The following is a 22,176-nucleotide window of genomic DNA, read 5'->3' on the forward strand; positions in this document are numbered from 1 at the left end:
ATAAAAGACCTCTGTTTTAACTTCTTTTATTTTACTTATTTTTATTATTGTTGTTCACCCTAAAAACCTTTATAGAGCAAGGACTTTTACTCCATTTTACAGATGGAGAAACTAAGGCACAGAGAGGTTAAGAACTACCTAAGGTCAGATACAAGGTGGCCCATTAAACCTTCAGTGAAGGCCTAGACAGTGTTATCAAAGTGTGGTGGCCCTTTGACCACCTTCATCAAAATTCTGTATAACAATCACTAAATATAATAATTGTAAACAAATATATTCCAGCCACATGCAAGCGCTTGATGTGAATCAGGCACAGAATTCAGTAATCTGCTAACTCCGGGGTTCTCAACCCTAACTACAGACTCAAGTCACTGAGAGAGGCTTTAAAATCAAACAGGTGTCTGGAACTAACCCTTTCTATCCAATCAAATCAGAAGTTCTAGGTATGGGGTCCAGAGAAGAGATTTTTTTTTAAGTTTTTTTTTTCAAGTTATTCTGTGCAGACAGAGTTGATAATTCTTGTTTGTGAGCAATAGTTCTCAAATAAAATCTTGAGCAAGTAACTTAGAGGTGATGTTCATGCAAATTCTGTAGAATACTCTTTGAGAAACTGTCTTAAATAATATGAAGGTAAGGCAGGGATAATAATCCCAAGGGAAAAAAAATTAAGTTAGAATGAGACCCTTCTAGACAATATGAAAGTACAATTTCTGTATTTTTTAGTCTTTCTTCTCAGCAAATCATATAGAAATAAGGTTTCTTCTAACAATGTTATGGGTATCTTGAGTAAATGGAGAAATGGGGCAGGAAGGCCTAATGAAGATATGAAAAGGGTTGAATTATTGCTGTATTAGAGAACCAGAAATAACTAAATGGAGACATATTCTGAAAGCTACCCAATTGGGTCATCTGGTTATCTCAGACCATAAAAATGACCTCCAAAATAGCCATAAGGGTCATTTCCTACATCTTCCCCTGCTAACCTCTTAGAAAATTCCATCTAGGTCTGTATATTTAGAAAGAGGATCAATAATTATTTTATTAAACTGAATTAAAAATAAATAAAACTAACATGAATGTTATTTAAATGCTACATTATTCCTCTTTGACACATAATTAATATTTTATAAATGTGTGGATGAACTGTTAGAAAACAAGAAAGTATCTCTATTTTACAATTGTACACATTATAAAGAAACAACTATTAAAAAGTAAGGTTAAAAACACACGTACATTATGCAAATGCCCACAGAGGTCTCCACCAGATTTATTTACCCTGTAGAAGGGTGACAGCTACAGGCTATCTTTTTCATTTATAATTCGTCATTGCTTACCTTTACTTTTGAAGGAAGATGGATAAGGTCTTTCATTACACACCAAATGGATTAAGAGATATTAAAAAGCAAGAATCAATAGTATTTCATAACTGGTTTGATTTGGAAAATGGAGGGAAAACAAAGAATTAAATATGACTGTAAGCATTCACACCAAGAAGCTGAGCAGGTAGAGAGACAGAAATGTGTCCATTCATTCTTTAAATCATTCATTCATAATGGAATACTACTTGGCAATGAGAAAGAATGAAATCTGGCCATTTGCAGCAGCGTGGATGGAACTGGAGGGTATTATGCTAAGTGAAGTAAGTCAGTCAGAGAAAGACAGATAGAATATGTTTTCACTCATATGTGGATCTTGAGAAACTTAACAGAAGACCATGGGGGAGGGGAAGGAAAGGAAAAAAAAGTTACAGAAAGGGAGGGAGGCAAACTATAAGAGACTTTTGGATACTGAGAACAAACTGAGGGTTGATGTGGAGTGGGGGAGAGGGGAAAGTGGGTGATGGGCATTGAGGAGGGCACTTGTTGGGATGAGCACTAGGTGTTGTATGGAAACCAATCTGACAATAAATTATATTAAATAAATAAATCATCCATTCATTTATTATTCCATTCAGCACATCTTTGTTGAACAATTTCTGAGAGCAATACGCTGCATCAGTCACCAAAGAAGCTACCTATGGCCTCTCTGGAAGGATATGATAAAATTGGAAGGGAAAGACTCACATACTGTGAATAGTTAAGTAATAATAGAAGAGAATGTATGATTGAAAAAAAGGACTGACTAATGCAGACATGAATTAATAGGGGAATACAAAAATAAGATCAAAATGGGTGGCCGTACTGGAACTGAGGTTTTTGGAAGGTGTAGAATTAAACTGATCTGTGAACTCAATTCCCAGTGAACATTTGTGAAGCACCCACTATGAGTGCTGTACCAGGCTGGGTGCAGTGGAGGAAACCAAAATGAACAGAACATGGGCTTTAACTGGCAAGAACCTTACAAACTGGAATAGGAGACAGACATTTACCTCATAAGACAAAGCTCGAATGATTACGAATGGGAAGGGAAGGGTCTCTGGAGGGCCAGTGAAGGAAAATGCCATCTAGTGAAATCTTAGAAGAATCACTGGATTTAGTTAGCAGTCACTTACTGACTAGAGAAGAGGGGCAGAGAAAAAGAGGAGGAAGAAGAATGAAAAATCAATGACAGATGAATCAACTGAAGGATAGTGAGAGGCATTTGGATGAGGAAATGTGTATAAGTTATTTTGTCTGCTCCAAGGAAATGAAAAAACAAAGTGGGGAGGTCAGAGTTCAGGGGGAGAGATCCAGGATTTACCTTTGAAAAGGGGATGGGGCGCGCCTGGTTGGCTCTGTTGGTTAAGCATCTGACTCTATATTTCAGCTCAGGTTATGCTAACATAAAAAAGAAGAAAGAAAAAGTGAAAACCTTGGGGGCATGGGTATCAGGGCAATTAGTCCACAGCACATCCTCAGCTATTGCTATCACTATGCAGACACTCCTCTCCATAGTGCTCTGTAACCCTCCTGAACTGGCTCCCTCCCACCCCACCCCCCACTGGGTCCCAGGAAACAGCATCATCAGAGATTCTTCTCCCCAACAAATTACCTAGGGTCTGATAGACATTTCATATAGCCTTAGCAGAAGTCTTGATCCGTAGTCCCCCAACAATCCCCCCAACAAAATCATTCTGCTGTCAAGCCTTGCATCTGAATAAATGCTACCCTCAGATATTCAGTTGAGTAGCCAAAAATCTAAGCTTCATCTTCTATTTTTCTGTCTTGCATGCCTGTATTATTAGGTTAACCGGCTCAATATTCATATTATATCCTGAAATTGTCCATCTCTCCATTGCATCTTCTACAGCCACTGCCTGCATGCCCCTCTTCTCTCACCTATGCCACTGTAATAGCCATTTCTCCCTGCCTCCTTCTTTGACCCCTGGGTCCACCCCTATCTAGTGGTCAGAATGATCTTGTCAAAGTGTCTGTAAGGAGGTCTCAGCTCTGTGGAAAATCCCCCAGCTAGCACAAAATCTAAACCCTTTGCCATGCCTCCAAGCCCAGGGAGCCCACTCCTCATTCGTGCTGAAACCCCCTGGCCCAACACCCCGGCTAGGGAAGCTCTGCAGTCACTGTCTCCTACACGCCTTATGTTATCTTCTTTATGGCACCTATTGGTCCTGCCAGATCTCAAAGGTTTCCTTTCTTAAAAAAAAAAAAAAAAAAATATATATATATATATATACACACACACATATATATATGTAAACATGTATATTTATATATAAATAATATATATTATGTATAATATATATAACATAAATTATTTATATATAAATATATAATATATTATATATAATATGCAATATATCATATATAAATACATTATATATACATGTATATGTATATATATATGATTGTGTATATATATATATATATATATATATGATTGACTTTAAGCAGTTTTCTACCAAACTGGATTACAACGATCCTGAAGTTACCCTACAGATCTAAAATACTACAATCAAACGAAGTCCTAGGTCAGTTCTTTCCATCTCAATGATCATTTCAATCTTGTGCAAAGATATTATAGCCTCATAGGATTTGGAGCATTTACCACCACAGTCATTGTCTTCTGCCCTTGCTGTCTCATCAGATCTTCTTGTCTTGCTTTGATGATTTCATCATTCTCTGCACATCAACATCAGGGAAAGTTACGTGTGATTTGAACTCCAGCATGAAGATGAACCCTTGACGAAGATCACACCTGATTGCCTCTCTGGAATACATTTTATTTGTAACAAATATGTATATGTAGGAGATTTATGATTACCTAATGCTTACTGAATTGTGATAAACCTGATACAAAAGACTTCAATAGATTTGTTACTAAAATATAGGATTCACAATACACCGAGGTACAAAAGCAATGTGTTTGTCTGAGTTAACTCACTCAATCCATCGCTTTGGGTTCATAGCTCAGAGTCATATACAATATGCAATTTTGATTTCTCACCAAGCCTCGAGTTAGATATTATGGCACGTATACAAACAGTATGAGGTAGATGTTCATAAATGATGTATTGTCATTTAGGTAAGAATTATGAACTAAATTCACTGAAATTTCATTACAGTGTCTTCTAAGCTAAAGCTACAGAACAATACTATCATAGGAGAGAGACAAAAATAGAGATTGAATTAATCCTAAAATGCTACTGGGAGAGCAGGATGCCTGGGTGGCTCAGTCTGCTAAGCAACTGACTCTTGATTTTGGCTCAGGTCATGATCTCAGGGTCATGAGATCAAGCCCAAGTTGGGCTCCGCACTGAGTGTGGAGCCTGCTTGAACTTCTCTGTCCCACTCTCTCTGTTCCTCCTCCATTTTCACTCTTTCTCTCTCTGTCTTAAAAAATAAAAGTACATTTTAAAAAATGCTACTGGGAGAAAGAATACATATTCAAAATACTGGAAAAAATCATAAACACTTCATATTTTTCAAAACTACAAGATAAGACATTTGTAATTTAAAACTTTTTTAAAGTTTATTTATTTATTTTTGAGAGAGTGTGTGCACAAATGAGGAGGGGCAGAGATAGAGGGAAAGAGAGAATCCCAAGCAGCCTCCTCACTGTCAGCACAGAGTCCATTGCGCAGGGCTTGATCTCACAAACTGTGAGATCGTGACCCGAGCTGAAATTGAGTCAGATGTGTAGCTGACTGAGCCACCCAGCACCCCAAGAAATTATGTAATTAAATGGCTTTATAAAAGATAAAGAAAATACTGGAATGCCATGCCAGTGTTACTTTAATGTGAAAGAGTATCTTTTCATTCTTCATTTCCACCATGTACCAGATTGGGATCATTTGATGTAATCTACCTAGTAGGTATTCCATCTTAGTAAGATTATGTTTGTCATTGTTATGACACTGGAGAATATTTCTACACAGACACCAGGTAATGTTGAAATGAAAATGTTTATTTAGAAGTCATAATGTCCAAATAGGCAGAAAATAAATACTTCTCAGACATTTGTTATTTTACCCAATCCCTCTCCACTTTTGTTGTACATTAATGCAGTTTATAGAACACCCACAGTAATATGTTCTCCCTGAATAGAAATAATCTCCTTTCCTTATGAATATCCTGAAAGCAGATATATAATTCAGCCATTCCAAGATTGTAAACTTCCTCTTGTTAATAATTCTCTGCTATCACCAAATATGTTAATAACAGTCTCTCATACATGAAACCTTTGACACATTCATGAAGTGTCCATTTCTCACTGAAAGAAATATCTGCTTTTCACATTGGTAAAATATATTTATGTATTCCCCGAGTACTGCACCACATAAAACGGAAAGTGGCTTCATTTTCCATTTATATTAAGAGGAATCTTCAAAATGTCTTGCTAGTTCACTGTGTTTCATTTTCTCTGTGAATAGTTCATCAAATACTCTCTTCTGCTTTGAAGTAAAGTAGTTTATCCAATCACCCACCGCTCCTGGAAAAAATTGGAAATGTATCAAAGAAGAACCAATGTAAATGTACAGCATTCACAAAAGCAATCTGTCAGATTTATAATAAAATACGAATGATTTCATTTCTTGGTGATAAGAAGATGGGGGTTATTCTTTTCTTCATTTGTTATGTGTTGCTTTTAATTTCCACAGTAATGGTTGTATGTTAATATTTACAGTTTAAAAAGTTATTTCTTAAAAAGAAAAGAAGATTAAAATATATAAATAACCTAGGTTTTACGACAGCAAGCCAAGAAATGTCTCGCCTAAACTTAGTTGAAACATAAAAGCGACAAAGTGGACATGATGTCACTTCTTTCCCTGTCCTGTGCACCTCTGAAGCGGTAACTGTGCTAACATACCACAGGTCCGCATAATTGCTCTCTCTCTCTCTCTCTCTCTCTCTTTTAAATTCAAGTACACTTAACATACAATGTGATAGTGACTTCTGGTGTAGAGTATATTGACTCAACAACTCTATACACTATTCAGTGTTCATGACGATTAAGTGTACTCTTAATTGCCTTCACCTATTTCATCTTAATTGGTCTCCACGGGTTCCACTGAGCATCAAAACTTCCTCATTTCTCATCATTCTCTGTATTATAATCCCTCCCAATCTCTCTGTTTCTCTCATTTCAGCTTGTTTCACCTTCCTTCGCACATCCTTTTCTAAATTCTTTCTGTCTTCCCTTTATCTTCTCTCTCCCAATCCTCCTAATCTTTTTCTTGACCCTCCCATATCATCTTGCTCTTGTCCTCCATTTTCAAACTTCTTGGAAGAGTGGTCCTTATTTGCTGCTTCCTTTCTTTCTCATCTCTTCAATTCCCTTAATCTGGCTTCCACTGACACCACTATGGAAGACACTCTCAGAATTCATGAATGATAAACAAACAGCCATGTTTGATCCTGGCTTTCTTTGGAATTCTGGCTGATTTCCTTTCCTGGCTTGTCTTGGGCTGTTTCATTCCTATTGATGTTAGCGTCCCTAGGGCTCCCCCTTCTAACCCCTTCTCCACAATCCTTTCCATCACCCTGAATAATTTTACCTAATTCCACAAACTGCTGATGGCTCCTAAACTGACTTCTGAGTTAAGATCCACCCGACCGTGGCTCATTGCCACTAGCCAAATTATGCCCTTCAGTGTTTTGTACCTGGATTATTACAATAACCTCTTACTGGACTTTCTGCCTCTGGTTTCACCCTCTTCTAATCAACTTTCCACCTGACTCTATTATTTTCAGGTCCCTTCTTAAAACAGCATATAGACAGGGATGGGGTGGGGGTAAAGGACACCCTCATAATGTCCATCAGAGCTTTTGTTCTCTGGCCCCAATCTTTATCTCCCTCATTCTGCTCCACACATCATATACCACTCTCGCACAGAAGACTACCTGCTCTTTCTAGAAAATACAGTGCAATTCCATAGTGGTTCTGAGATATCCTTCTTGCTGCTAGCTCTTGCTGGAATGTATTTCTTCTGTTATTTTCCAGGCAAAGTTTTGCTCATGATTCCAGTCCCCAATCCAATGTCATCTCCTTACCTACTCTGCTAGGAAAAAATTCTCTCTCCCTTACTCATGTTGCTATTCATATTTGTTTATACTACTGGTATAGCTGTTATCACCTTTTATTACTGTCTGGATTATGATTTTCTGAAGGACAAGACTGTATTTTATTCAATTTTTGAATCTTAGCACTTAGAATATACTTATTAATAAATGTTTGCTGAATTAAGTTCTCTCCTCCCTCTCAGCCCTGGTTTTGTAACTATAAGAAAATAAAAAATGAATCACCAAAAAAGACAAAAGTAATTTGCAAACTTAAGGCAATATCTGATCCATGTGAGTTAGCAAATATTTGCTTTAGAATGAATTAAATTCAGATGAACCAGAAAATGGAAAACACACCTTTGTGTTTTCCAGTAGGAAATCTGAGTACCTAAACACAGAAAATTTTGCCATTATAAGTTATGAAAATTTTGAAAAATGTTAAAACATTTTTCTCCCATATCTGGATTAAAACTCACATGGATTTCATGTCCACCTGGGTGGCTCAGTTGGGTATGTGTCTGACTTTGGCTCAGGTCATGATCTCACAGTTCCATGAGTTCAAGCCCTGCACCAGACTCTGTGCTAACAGCATGGAGCCTGGAGCCCACTGTGAATTCTCCCTCTCTCTTTCTCTCTGCCCCCCCCCCCCGCCCCTGCTCTCTCTCTCTCTCAAAAAAATAAGTAAACATTAAAAAATATTTTTTAAAAACTCACATGGATTTCAAAACAATTCTATATCCAGATGTACCCAAACTACTTTTAAGTTAAATATTAGGAATTAGTGGAGAAGATTCATTTCCTTCTCTTTGGGTTTTCATGCAGGGGAATGTCCTTAGATAACACTTCCAGCTTCTCTGTACACCCCTGACTGGTGCAGGGTGAGTTATTTGGTGAGTTTGGAAAAATGCACTGTCAAAACTCATCAGCTCCCTTCTCTCTTCTGAAGAAAACATGTGTCACATACCGCTCTCTACCATGCACTAAATGGGCTGCTTCAGTGCAAGAACAGAACTGCATTTGATTGTGACTAAGCAACCATGTTTGCAAAACTTAGGATAAGTTGTTAACAAATGCACTAGGCTGCAGAGCTGAGGAATATTCTTCAAGCAACTTTATTATTTCCATCTGTTTGACACCTGTGTCTCTCTCAACTGGTTCCTAACTGGGCATGGAAATCTCAATGTCTAGAAATAATGCAATTTGAGAACTTCATTTAATAAGTGTTCACTGAGGGATAACGATGCACAAATCCATTGTGCAAGAGATAGGGTGCACGATGGTGAAATGAGATATTTTTTTTAAATGGTAAAATGGAACTACTTCCAAATATAAGCCCAGGCAAAGCACCACATCCCGTTATGACTTACCTTTCCTAAATACCAGGTTCCTATTAGTTGTGAGGGCACAGATGGTATGATTTGGATCACAGTTTTCTTTGGCCGCATTGTTTTTCATTTCACTGAATGATGTTTTCCGAGTAATCTTATTAATTTCACTGTCACTCACATTTATACCAAGGAAATTAATTATTTTCTTTATGCTTTTAGAAAGATCCTGAGCAATAAGAAAAAACAAGTTTTTTAGAAAGTGTAACTCATTGGGGCGCCTGGGTGGCGCAGTCGGTTAAGCGTCCGACTTCAACCAGGTCACGATCTCGCGGTCCGTGAGTTCGAGCCCCGCATCAGGCTCTGGGCTGATGGTTCGGAGCCTGGAGCCTGTTTCTGATTCTGTGTCTCCCTCTCTCTCTGCCCCTCCCCCGTTCATGCTCCGTCTCTCTCTGTCCCAAAAATAAATAAACGTTGAAAAAAAAATTTAAAAAAAAAAAAAAAAAAAGAAAGTGTAACTCATCAAAACACCAAATTAATTCCCTGAAACCTGAAAACAGAATTTACTGATGTCCTGTTTTAAATGTACTTGAGTTAAATTTTGATTGTTGAAATATTAGAAAGGACTTACTTTCTTCATTTCTTCATAGAATATAATTAGAATGTTTTTGTCATTTTTGTGTTCTTCCCAGCTTAAAACATGATCAAACCAGGATCCATATACAACTAGAAAAAAAAAGTGAATTGTGTTAATACTAAGCATCATGACTTGGGAAGCAAGTTAATACTAAGCATCATGAAATGGGAAGTCCCGGGGTCTTCCCATTTCAGCAAAGTATGCAAAGTAAGGCACACAGGTATCAAACTTTCAGGTGAAAGAATTTTACTTAAGAATTTTTGAACAGTGGTCGCCTGGGTGGCTCAGTTGGTTAAGCATTTGACTTTGGCTCAGGTCATGACCTCACGGTTCATGAGTTTGAGCCTTGCGTGAGGCTCTGTGCTGACAGCTCAGAGCCTGGAGCCTGCTTCTGATTCTGTGTCTCCCTCTCTCTCTGCCCCTGTCTTGCACTCTGTCTCCCTCTGTCTCTCTGTCTCTCTCTCACACACACAAATAAACATTAAAAAAAAAAAAAAACTTAAAGAAGAATTGTTGAATGGGGGCACCTGGGTGGCTCAGTTTGTTAAGTGACCAGCTCTTGATTTCGGTTAAGGTCATGATCTAACAATTTGATTTGTGGGATAGAGCCCCATGTTGGGCTCTGTACTGACAGTGTGGAGCCTCCTTGGGATTCTCTCTCTCTCTCTTTGCCCCTCCCTACCTTGTGCACACACATACTCTCTCTCTCTCTCTCTCTCTCTCTCAAAATAAATACATGTTAAAAAAATTGTTGAATCACTCTATTGTACATCTGAATCTAATATAATGTTGTATGTTAACTACACTGGATTTAAAATGAAAAAAAAGGTAGTTATATATGTTAATACCATGTCTTCTTCAGTAACAATGTGTCATTCATTATCTATGAAGAAACTTACAATTAGGTTTAATAACATTAACTCAATAATTAAAAATTAAATAAGATCTTAAATATTTTTTAAAAGTTTTCCTTAGAAGAGCTCAAATTAAAAAAAAATACTCTTTCAACTAAATACAATATTGTGAAATGAAGCTGGGTTGCTATATCTTTTAATACAGTTGTGGTGTTTTTTCTTATTTTTGGTAAACATCTATTTATAATCAGAAAAAATGACAGCAGAAATGCAGAAATACACATTTTCCCAATAATTGTGTTCTGATAACTACTTTGGATCTTGGGAAAAATAAAGAAACACTGAGAATTTATTATTTTATTCCTGTAATGTCACAGGCTTTTTAGAAGTTCTTAGCATAAAACATTTATAAACTTCCTCAAAGAAAGGGGGAGGGAGAAAAGAGTTCTATTCACTCATCTTAGTTTAAGGCTGAAAAATACAGTGTTAGGGATTTATCAGTAGTTGATACTATCTCTTTACTGCTTTGCTAATTTTACAGTCCTAAAAATATCTCCAGGGCTTGAGACTAAAATATTACCATGCAAAATGAGTGATCAGAAGCAGTGATGATAAAAAACAAAACCTGAGCACCTTGTTGTCACCACAGAAAGTTGACTAGCTTGACAATCTAAAGTGTGAAACATAGTAACCTAAAATACTACATATACATCTTTCCATGCATCCTTATTATCCAAAGATTTAATACTAGCTAATGCCCAAATTATAAAAGAGCCACTCTACTAGCAATTTTCTGAAGATCTGATGACTATTGATTCATTTAATAAGGATTTATTAAGCCATTAGTGTCTGACAGATATTGCAGTATATACATTTTGAACATTAAAGTTTTGCATAAATTGAAGTCTAATTAACTCCAAACTAACTGCAATTTTTCATGGCCTCAGTTCCCAAGGAAGTTAAGGGCAAGAAAATAACCATAAGGCATTCTTAAAACAAGAACTTCTGGGACTGCAATGTTGTCATTACAGTGTCAGCCCAGTTTTCTACCCCATTGGTCCGGAAGGCTGTACAGTAAGAATGGGTGTTTAGAAGGACTGTCCTGATACATCAGTCATCAGCATTCTCACTGCTATTTCAGGGACTTGCGCAATACTTGATCTTAGAATTACTCAAATTACCATATCAGCTTTAAGGAGTTTTTCTTTTCTTCTCCTCCTCCTCCTCTCCCTCCCCCCCCTTCCCCTTCCCCTTTCCCTTCTTCTTCTTCTCTTTCTTCTTTTATAAAGTAGGCTTTATACCCAGTGCAGAGTCCAAGGCCCAAGGTGGGGCTTGAACTCACGACCTGAGGTCAAGACCCTGAGGTGAGATCAAGAGTCAGATGCTCAACCTACTGAGACCCCCAGGTGCCCCAAGGAGTTTATCTTCTAAGGATGGCCAACATTTACCCAGGAAGAAACACATGGTGGGATAAGATTGATTCTTCTCTTATTCAAATTTAACAAGTTAACTAGTTTCTAGTACCCCAGACTACACTCACAGACTCAACCTACCTCACCGCCTCCTCTCAGCAGCTGCAGCCCATCCCAGCCCTGGTGGATGACATCACCACCTAGAGTTGCTGATGCTATGGAAGCCCTCAATGCTGTCAGGGGGAACCTAGGCTTCTGTGACTTGCAGGCTGGACAGGAAAAGAGGCCTGGTGTCACATCTGGTGGTTATGTGTAATTGACTTGGCCCATTATGGCTTTTCAGCAGGAAATGTTACGTATGTTACGTCAAATAGATTGAAGAATAATCTGTTGGATCATAGCCTGATCATTGTTTGAGAGCAGCTATGCTATTATTAACTAATTAATTTATACTCCATCTTGTTCCAGAAAGACTTAAGCCAGCCAAAATTGTCTTAAAGAAGTAAGCTGTCATGCCTTCCTTACTACTATAGAGAATTACACTTTTTACTAATTCTTTAATCAGAATCCTTATTATCCAGACCTATGGCCCTAAAGAAAAAATAACTTCTGAAACAGAGATGTAAAGTATTTCTTTTATGGGAAATGCTTTTCTCCACATCCTCCACTTAATTACAGAGTTATACCACCTCCTTTCCTTAGGCATTCAGCATCCAGTCTCTTAATTTTGGTTCAGTTTATGATCTCATGGTTTGTGAGATTGAGCCCCATGTCTGGATCTGCACTGACAATGCAGAGCCTGCTTGGGATTCTTTCTCTCCCTCTCTCTCTCTGTCCCTCCCTGCTTGCTCTCTCTCTCTCTCTTTAAATAAACAAATAAACATTTTTTTTAAAGTCCCTGAAGAAAATCCCTGAAATACAGTCACATATATTTAACAGAAAAACAGACAACCTTATCTTATAAATAGTAAAAAGTGAGGCTACTCTTCCCACCCAAGTAAATAAATAAAAGCTTTAGTGATTCAATGACTATCCCCAAGTGTCAACAGGATTTTCCCAGGCTAGATTATCCGATTGTATAATACTTACATGGCAGATCCCTTTGCAATTAAAAATCTTAAAAATCTATTAACATACCTAATAAGGCATAAAAGAATCATCTGGAACCTTTTTTCCATCTGCACTGCCCTTCCCAGTGTACTCAGCTATGACTCTGGATAATGTTATAGCAAAGGTAGATGCCCTATGACAGCTAGTTTGCTTCCTTGCATATGGATGGGGTTGCCCTCTTTGTGGCTACACTCGCAGAAAAATAATGTCTACAACAGGAGCACTAATAGGCCTGCTTTTCCCTGCCCTAGTGAGGCCATACCCAGAGGATGCTTTTTGTCTTCTAGGTGCTGCAAAACAATAGAGATGTGGCCATATTAGAGCTCATGCAGCAGTGAGAGACGTAGTGAGCCCCAGTTCATAATAACTGGAGACAAACGTGGCTTTTCTTTTCTTGAGAAAAAGCAGACTCAAGATCTGTTTTTTTAAAATAATTTATGTATTTAAACTCTGCTTATTCCAAAAATGGAATTGAGGCAGAGTGAGGCATGCTAACTATCTTCAAATATTTAAAAGGCTATCATGTGGAAGAAGAATTAATGATGAGGGCAACAGCTTTCTTGCTTGATGAGTTATGCCACAGCGCTAAGAGCAAAGATTTTGGAGCTGACACCTGAATTTAAATCTGGGCTCTGCTCCTTAGTAGATATGGATCTGGACAAGTTATCTGGCCTCCCAACATCTGTACTTTCCTCACCTGTAAAATGAAGGTCACATCTAGCTCTTGTGTCCTTGTGAGGATGATATGAAATCGTGTTGCACTGCACTTAGCTAAGTGTCTAGATCACGTAGTAAGATTTTTAAAAATTTTTAACAGTATTGAGATGGAGTGTGTTGTTTGGGGGCAGGAGCTGGGGGTGTGAACCCGTTGTCCAAGTTAAGAAGTTCAAGTTTAGCCTGCAATATTCTTGGGGATACTACAAAGGTGATTCAAACATCAGGTGGGTGTTTCAATCAAATGACCTTTAATAGACCTGTCATTCCCAAAACTTTATGATTCTACTAAATGTTTGCAAAAGAGGAGCTGAAATATTGTGAGCATAGCATATTCTTACATAGAGAATACAGCAAAAGGAGTGTTACACTCTGTTGCTAGTGAGTTCCCTAAGTCCTCATGTTAAGGTTATACTTTCTGTGGACTCTCTTAAATTAACAAGTAAATGCTTAACAATTTGCAAGTGAAATAGTGAAACTAACAATTAAGAAGATTTACCTCCAACCCCCTAGAGAGATAAGACCCTGTGGGCACACACCGTTTCTAAATCATGCCACTTCTACATTCTGCACTGTCTTGGTATATTATTTTGGTTTAATGAAAGGTTTCGGAAGTCAGGCTTAGAAACGAATGTGTGCGTGCGTGTGTGTAAGTGCTCCAGACACCAATGAGTCAGGGAAAAAGGAATAAATTCAAAGGTCATTCATGGTCATGCAGAACCGACATGCACTGCACAGCTCAATCAAATGATGTATCATTGTAGTATTTTCAGGAGAAATTGCTTTCTGTTCATCTTTATAAAGACAAGTATCAAGATGGCTAATTCATTTGTTTTATTTGGGGAATGTTTTTTCCCTTTTGCGGGGAAGGGGGAGTTTAGGATTTTTTGCGTGTTGCTTCTGTTGTTTTGGATTTTTTTTTTTTTTTTTTTTTGGATAGAGCGCAAGAGGGGGAGAGGGCACAGGGAGACTGAGAGAGAATCTTAAGTAGGCTCCACATTCAGCATGGAGCCTGACATTGGGCTCGATGCAGGGCTCATTCCCGCGACCCTGAGATCATGACCTGAGCCAAAATCAAGAGTCAGAGTCCCCAAGCCACCCTGGCGCCCCTATTTGTGTTGTCTTATTTTCCATGTGGGTATACATAAGGCATGTTTCAGACTGCATGTCTAGGCTTCAGCTGTATCTTGCTAAACTCCAACTAATGCATAATTATTTCACTGACAAGACTGATGGTATATGCAAAAAGAATGACACTTGATCAGAATTAATCTGTTTTTAAAACATTTCAACCAGCTTAATAAGTAATTGCAAATACGTACCACCCGTGGGTGATAACAAAGACTGAGGAAGCAAAGTGAGAAAGAATGGCTTAGAAGCAAAAGAATTATCTATTCAAGTGTATTTCTGAACGCAGGCCATTAGGGTCCATTTAAACTTTTGGAAAATGCTTTTGTGTTGAGTGGAACTGTATATTATGAATAGAAAATCATTGTTATATTTACCATCTCCTCTTAGGAAAAGCTCTAGAAATCCAGCCCAGGTTTCAATGCCAGGGAGATTGGGATTATCTCTGTAGTAGTGGAATAAAGAAACGGCTGTATCCTTTGGATTCCTGACAATGTAGATAATCTGTTAAAACAAATTAGTTTATTTTTAGATGGAATAGCACCAAAACAAAGCATTTTCTAAATGAAAGCAACCAAATCTACCTGTACAAACCACAATTTTTTGCTAGTTTACTCAGATTATTAAACATAGATTCAGGCCAGTGTTTCTAACTTAATGTGTGTACGAATCATCTGGGAATCTTGCGAAAAAGCAGATTCTGATTCAGGGGATCCAGGATGAGACCCGGCATTCTGCATTTCTAACAAGCTCCCAGATGACATTGGTGCTGCCAGCCACCAACCACACTTTCCCAATTTATGTGCTACATGTGGCCTTATCTTTTTAGCAACGGACATGAGAAACCCTCTATTAATTTGTAGGACAAGATTACTTTTTTAATATAAAAAACTTCTAACAGAAAAAATTTTTAGTAATTTTGTAACATGACTTAAATACACTAAGATTTCTTATAAATTGTCTATTCTTATTTATAAGAAGAATGATGTTTTGGAATTGCATATTTCTACAATTTAATCCCCCACAGAGTAAGGAATCTGAGCTACCCTCCTAATTGACAGAAATGCTGCAACTGCAATCTAATTCAATTTAATAAATATTTGTTTGGTACCTCCAGTAGACCAGGCGGAGTGGAAAGTTCAAGGTCTGAGAAATAGGACTAGTAAGACAGAAATACTACCAGCTTTCTCAAAACTTGCAGTGAGGTGAAGGAATGCAGTGTTATGAAAGATATAATAGGGACATACAGAGTGCAGTAAGAGCCTCTGAAAAACCTCAGGAAACCAGTGCAAGACACTGGCTATAATAGGACTATCTTCGATCATGGTCATGAGTATCAGATGTCCCACTTGCTCTTAAATTCATAATCAGGTGTACACATTTTATGTAGGTTATGAAGTGTTTACTGAGTTATGCTGAATGTAGCTATCTTTCTGTACCGTGTCCATAGTCCAGGTATTATGTAGCTATCTTTCTTTCTGTAATGTGTTCATAGTCCAGGTGTCGTGTAAGATCCACATGAAGAACACCTGCTCCTCTTTACGTGAGAGATGTGCAAAGGCCACCGTGCACAGAGATGAAAAGCCACCTTTACCTCCCCTTTGCCCCCATTACCCTCTCTTCATCTCAAGAGATAATTGAGGAGTAACTCAACACTTCAGGCTTTCTTTAATTGCTCTCTGCATCCTGAGCAGATTCACAGAAACCCAAGGCTCTGAAAGCAGTTTAAAAATCCATTCACTGCCTTAACAAAAAGAGATAAAGTGGCAGAATCTTAAGCCTTAGCCATCCGGTTGGAATTTTTTGTTTGTTTGTTTTGGTAGAGAGAAGAGTATTTTAGGGTCTTTGGAGAATACCCAAAGTTACATGTCAGTATTATCAGTGGGAAAGGCATGCAAGCTATTAATACATAATACATATTTTAAAATAATGTATTCTGGGGTCACTTGGGTGGCTCAGCCAGTTAAGTATCTGACTTCACTCAGGTCATGATCTCTTGGTTCGAGGGTTGGAGCCCCATGTCAGGTTCTTCGCTGACAGCTCAGAGCCTGGAGCCTGCTTTGGATTCTGTGTCTCCCTCTCTCTCTTCCCCTCCCCCACTCATGCTCTGTCTCTCTCTCAAAAATAATTAAACATTAAAAAATATTTTTAAAAAAGAATGTATTCTGTAATTATGTGTAGTGACACATGTTAAGTAGAATTATTGTGGCAATGATTTCACAATATGTAGTAATATCAGGTCATTAAGTGGTACATCTGAAACTAATACAATGTAATATGTCAGTTATACTCAATAAATACACAATATTCTAAGAAATATTAGGGGGTGGCTAAAAGATATGAAGGGAAGGTAGAATAGTTCTCTGAAAAAAATTAAATATTAATTAATATCATGATATGAACTAAAAGCATAAATTTCATGTAAGAGAGATTGGAAACAAAAAAAGGGGGAGACGAAGATAAGGAACAAAACATAGGAGTCTAAGTAAGATTGAGAGTAGAGAAACATGGCAAGAAGAATTGACTATCTGACAGACCCTGCGGGAGCACGGAAAGTCAGCATCAACCCTAAGCTCTCAAGGCTAGGGAGGTGGCAACAGAGGACAGGTAATCATCTTGGGAAACCAGGTGCAAACAGAGACTCTCACTTCCCATTAGGGATGAAAGTGACAGATCAAGAAGCCAAGCCCAATTCTATGGTACTCTCAAGCCTTTGCCCTTACCCACTGATCTTACCTTGCATTGTTTTTGTTTGATATTCATAGGTAGCATGTTGTAGCTCAAATGTGTTGGAATAACTCTTCTCTTACAATACATGTTTAGCTCTTCAAATTTAGAAATGTCTCCCAACTCAATAGGAGATGTTAGACTCATGCTAACATTGGGAATGTTCTCAATGACCTCTGCAACCCAGTGAGTACCTTCACACAAAAATAAAACAAAATGCATTTTTAAATTAAGTGATACTCTTGATGAAATAAATATAGAAAATTAGCATGATTTTATAAGAGCTATGAGTGCATTAATTTTCCTATAAATAGTTATTATTGCTTCTTGACACTCACTGAAACCTGAACGCTTGAGAAGATAATTCACTTTTCAGGAAGAATCACACTTTAAAGAGCACGAAGAGACCTTAAAACTGCATAAGCCATTTCCTCAGCTTGAAATACTCTTCCATGCTACCCTACCTCTAGCGTCTTCTCCAATTTGCAAATACACAGGTCTTTCCATATACAGTTCCTACTGGTCCTGCAAGCTCATGCATCTTGCTGTTTTATATACTGTCTTCTGAGTCCCTGCTCCCCTGGCACAATTGTTTACTCTCTCTGTCCCTCCAAAGTAGCACTTACCAGAGTAGAAATGTCATTGCTTATATTCATGTCCATCTCCCCACTCCCCCCTGGAAGATAGACACTGGATCTTTTTTTTGTTTGTGTGCAAACACAGAGTAGTGGTGTAGACAAAGCATTTGAACAAGGAGCAAATGCTATATTCAAATATCATAAAGACACAATCCTATGCTACCATGAAGTCTGGAAGGAATATCACTTTATGTTTATGTGAAGCAAATATGGATGTGCTCCAACATTGTGGACAACAGTAAGCAGGAGCCCAGAAGTAGAAGTTTGGTAGGGAGGATGCTTAGCTGATTTGAAACCAATGTTTCTAAAAAGTTTAAATCAGGCCAGTGTCCACTTATCCCACTGTAATTCCAGCTCCAAATTTGTTACGACATTAACTAATCTATAGTTGAATAAATATTTAGAACTTAAACATGGTTCTCATTTGCACGATATGTTTTAAATTAAAGACTATTTTAGATTATAATGTTAATAGGTCAAATATTTATAATATTCATATAAACATGACTAATATAGTAATGATATTTCTATCATTTTCAAAAAGTGTATTGATATATTCTGGCGAAGGAGAGAGAATACAGTTTTGTGCTGCCGAAGAGACCTCCGGACCTGGTGAATGATGCCCATTTACAGGCACCAACACGTACACTGGAAGCTTTATATATGGTTGTTTATACAGAGTATAAACTAGCCACTTGCTCAAAGAACTTTAAAAGTCTCATAAATTACTTTCTGAACTAACATATCAACTTAGGGTAAGGTATATTTATTCACAGAGTGACCTGCTACATAGAATGCTGAGATTTTCTGGAGGCAATCATTTAATTTCCATTTGAAGCAGTATTTTCCAATAAAAGAGTTATGTATGTGATTTATGTTTATTCTCGAAAAACACACCTGGAAGATCTGGCCTTATGTGAACTCTGTGAGGGCCTCTTGGGCCTGACAGAGTCAGGTACGTGAACTAAATGCAAACATAATTGGAAAGGGTTTAAGCTCTTAGTTGCTGACCCATGCCAGCAGGTGTATGCCCCTCTGCGCATGTCTGGAAATCGCAGCTAGCAGTTGGATATTATATATCCTGGTCACCTCTCAACATTAAAAATAATATCGAATTAATTTTGACTATTCCCAGGATGACATTATTCATAATGGTCCTTTCTTTCATGTGTGTAATATGTGGAAATAAACTTTGAAGAATAAGGCATAAAATTTAACACTAAAAACACATTTGTTTTTATTAGCCCAGGAGAAAAAATTATTCATTTATAAATCAATGATTAAATATGAATTGAACTAATACTATTTGTCACCATGCCTGGTACAAATATGAAGAGAACTTTATACTGTTACAGATATTATGCTTATTATATATGTCAATATCTGTACGCTTTATCAAATAGAAACAAGATCATAGTAAAAGCTCTAATTCCTCCAGTTGAATTTTCTCAAAACACAGTTCTCAATGTTCTAATGTCAAACTTTTTCATTAAAATAAGCATTTAGGGTCTCTGGGGTGACTCAGTTGGTTAAACATCTGACTTCAGCTCAGGTCATGATCTTACAGTTTGTGGGTTCAAGCCCTGTGCAGAGCCTGGAGCCTGCTTCAGATCCTGTGTCTCCATCTCTTTCCACCCCTCCCCTGCTTGTTCTCTATCTCCTCAAAAATAAACAAATAGACATTTAATAAAATAAATAAATAAAATAAAGTAAGCATTTAGGATACTTAAATGTCCTATGAAACAATTCTGAAAAATAAATGTTTTATAAAAATATTATATTTCTTCTTATTTCTTACATTTCACATATTTAAAAATGTATTTATACATTTAAAATACATTAAAATAAACTTTACCTGATTTTGGGTAGGACACCAGAAACACATCATCTTCTCTTGCATTGAAAAAATCCAGGGAATTTAGAAGTTCTTCTGAACACATAGTAGAATAGAGGATCCCCTTGAATTTATGAAGAACACTTGACTGCTTCTGGAATGGCATCTTTCTTAAAGTCAATCAAAAAGTATTTACTAAACACTAACTTTACACAAGGCACAGAACAAGGATGATCCTTGATGTCAATCCTAGCTCAGTGGCAGTGTAATCCTAGAATTACTAAGCTAGAGGAATCTATATATACACTTTGCAGCTCTTCACAAGAGTAATTTTTAAACCATAACTAAGCCAAAGTCTACTGTGAAAATAATATTTTTCTTGATAACACGTTACAAAATATTTTCTTGATAACACATGTTACAAAATATTGCCTCCCAACTTGACATTCAGAATAGTTTACAAACAAAGCTATCAAGATCTCAGAATGTAATTATTAAACAAAGGGACTAGAGTTATTCAATCCTTTTGCTTTAATAAGGAAAGACTTATAGTGGCTATCATGGATTACGTCACTGTGGAAAGGACTAGAAAAGTTGAACTTCATGTTAATATTAACACATAGTAGAGGAAGTAGCTAATAAGTATTGCGCTGCAGGAAGACGAGAGGAGTGGTGAAAGAAAATATGAATTTTTCTTAGAATTGGCAGATAAATCTGTGGCTAAAAATAAACCTTGCAGGAAACACTTTAGGAAAGATAACACAGAAATCAGAAAACCCAATCCAGAAAAAAGACATCTTGAGCTTTGATGTATGCATGCTGAAATAAACAAATTTTTGTCTGAGTCATTCTTTGCTTTTGTCACTAATATTGTTATATTCTGGATTAGATTAGATATGGCAACAAAGTACCCAATTACTTCTGTGACCCACAGTTGAATCTTTTTTGTTTACTTTTCTAATCATCAAAAGAAATGTATATCAACAAGGAAATGACCAGCATTTTAATTGAGCATAAAAAAGTAGAGGTCTACTGTGAAGAAATAATTGAAGAAGAAAGATATTTATGATAGTGGCAGAAATGAAATTCAGAATAATCATACACATAGAAAATCCCAAAGAATCTGCAAACAATTAGAATGAATATGTAAATTGAGCATGGTTGCTGGATTATGAGGTCAATACTTGAAACTAAGTTGTATTTTTATATTCTAGCAAAACCAACTGAAAAATGAAATTTGAAAAACACCACTATTTATAATAATATGAAAAAAACCTCAAATCTCTAGAAATAAATCTAATAAAAGATGTGCAAGTCACTGAAAACTATACTTACTGAAACTGGTTAAAGAAAACCTAAGTACAAGGAGAGATATACCTTGTCCATGGACCAGAAGACTCAATATTATTTAAATGTCAAATTCTCCTTATTGATCTATAAAGTCAATTCAGCTCGATCAAAATCCCAACAAGTGTGTGTGTGTGTGTGTGTGTGTAAATTGACAAACATTTATATGGAAATACAAAAGCAGAAGAATAGCCAACGAAATCTTAAACAAATCTGTAAGACTTAAATTATCATATTTTAAGCTTACCATAAAGCAACAGTAACTAAAACAGTGTGGCCTGAGCCCAAGGATACATAATAGATAAATGGAACAAAATGAAGAGTACAGAAAAAGACCCACACATAAATTGTCACTGGATTCATAACAAAAGTATAATTCAGTCAGAAAAAGATGGTCTTTTTAATGAATAGTGCTTGTTCATTTGGATCAATATGGGGGAAGAAAAAATCTTACCATACACCATATTAAAGAAAAATTCAAGATATATCACAGAATTAAATGGGAAAAAAAGCTTCTAGATGAAAATATGAAGTATATTTTCATGATCTTTAGGCATATAAAGGTTCTTAAATATGATACACAAAAGTGCTAACCATTAAAGAAAAAGTTATCCTTGTGATTGATTAAATTAAGAGCCTCTATCAATTAAAGGTCACTATTAAGAAAGTAAAAAAGCAAACCACAGAACTGGGAGAAAATAGTGTAATTACATATATTCAACATTGTACTCATTTCCGGACTCCTTAAAGAACTCCTAGTAATCAATAACAAAAAATCAAACAACTCAACAACATAAAAAGAACATACCCCTGAGTAAACCTTTGGAAAAGTGTTCCACATCATTAGTTGCTGGGGAAATGGAAATTAAAATTAGCATTATGGGAAGATCCACTCTCACACTGTTGGCATGAGAAGCTCCTTGGACCCTCTCCCTGAAGAAACAACCAGAAATGATGACAGTTCTTTTAAAAGTAAAATAAACATTTAAAATCTGTAGAAATGGGGTTGCCTAG

At 36.9% G+C, this 22,176-nt stretch overlaps 1 protein-coding gene across 1 annotated transcript; it reads right to left on the reverse strand.

Moving 5' to 3' along the window:
* Positions 1–5,746: 5,746 nt before the first annotated feature.
* LOC124501348 (sulfotransferase 6B1-like) lies at positions 5,747–19,981 on the reverse strand. The gene is made up of 6 exons (XM_047065435.1): positions 19,837–19,981; positions 17,353–17,537; positions 14,994–15,120; positions 9,393–9,487; positions 8,804–8,990; positions 5,747–5,865 (listed from the first exon to the last, which is right to left on the reverse strand). Exons 1-6 carry the CDS (start codon positions 19,979–19,981, stop codon positions 5,747–5,749), a joined length of 858 nt encoding a protein of 285 aa, XP_046921391.1.
* Positions 19,982–22,176: the final 2,195 nt, after the last annotated feature.

The sequence above is a fragment of the Lynx rufus genome, unplaced genomic scaffold, assembly GCF_022079265.1.
Source record: "Lynx rufus isolate CCGP_SWC_20201006 ecotype Redwood Valley unplaced genomic scaffold, mLynRuf1.p SCAF_7, whole genome shotgun sequence".
In the NCBI taxonomy this organism is placed as follows: Eukaryota; Metazoa; Chordata; class Mammalia; order Carnivora; family Felidae; genus Lynx; species Lynx rufus.

Coding starts and splice junctions, on each gene's coding strand:
- LOC124501348 (XM_047065435.1), bottom strand. CDS start 19,981: ATGCCATTCCAGAAGCAGTCAAGTGTTCTTCATAAATTCAAGGGGATC. Junction 9,488..14,993: donor GCTTTTCCTAAGAGGAGATG/GTAAATATAACA, acceptor TTTTTTTTCTAG/TTGTATATGGATCCTGGTTT. Junction 8,991..9,392: donor TCTATGAAGAAATGAAGAAA/GTAAGTCCTTTC, acceptor CTTATTGCTCAG/GATCTTTCTAAAAGCATAAA.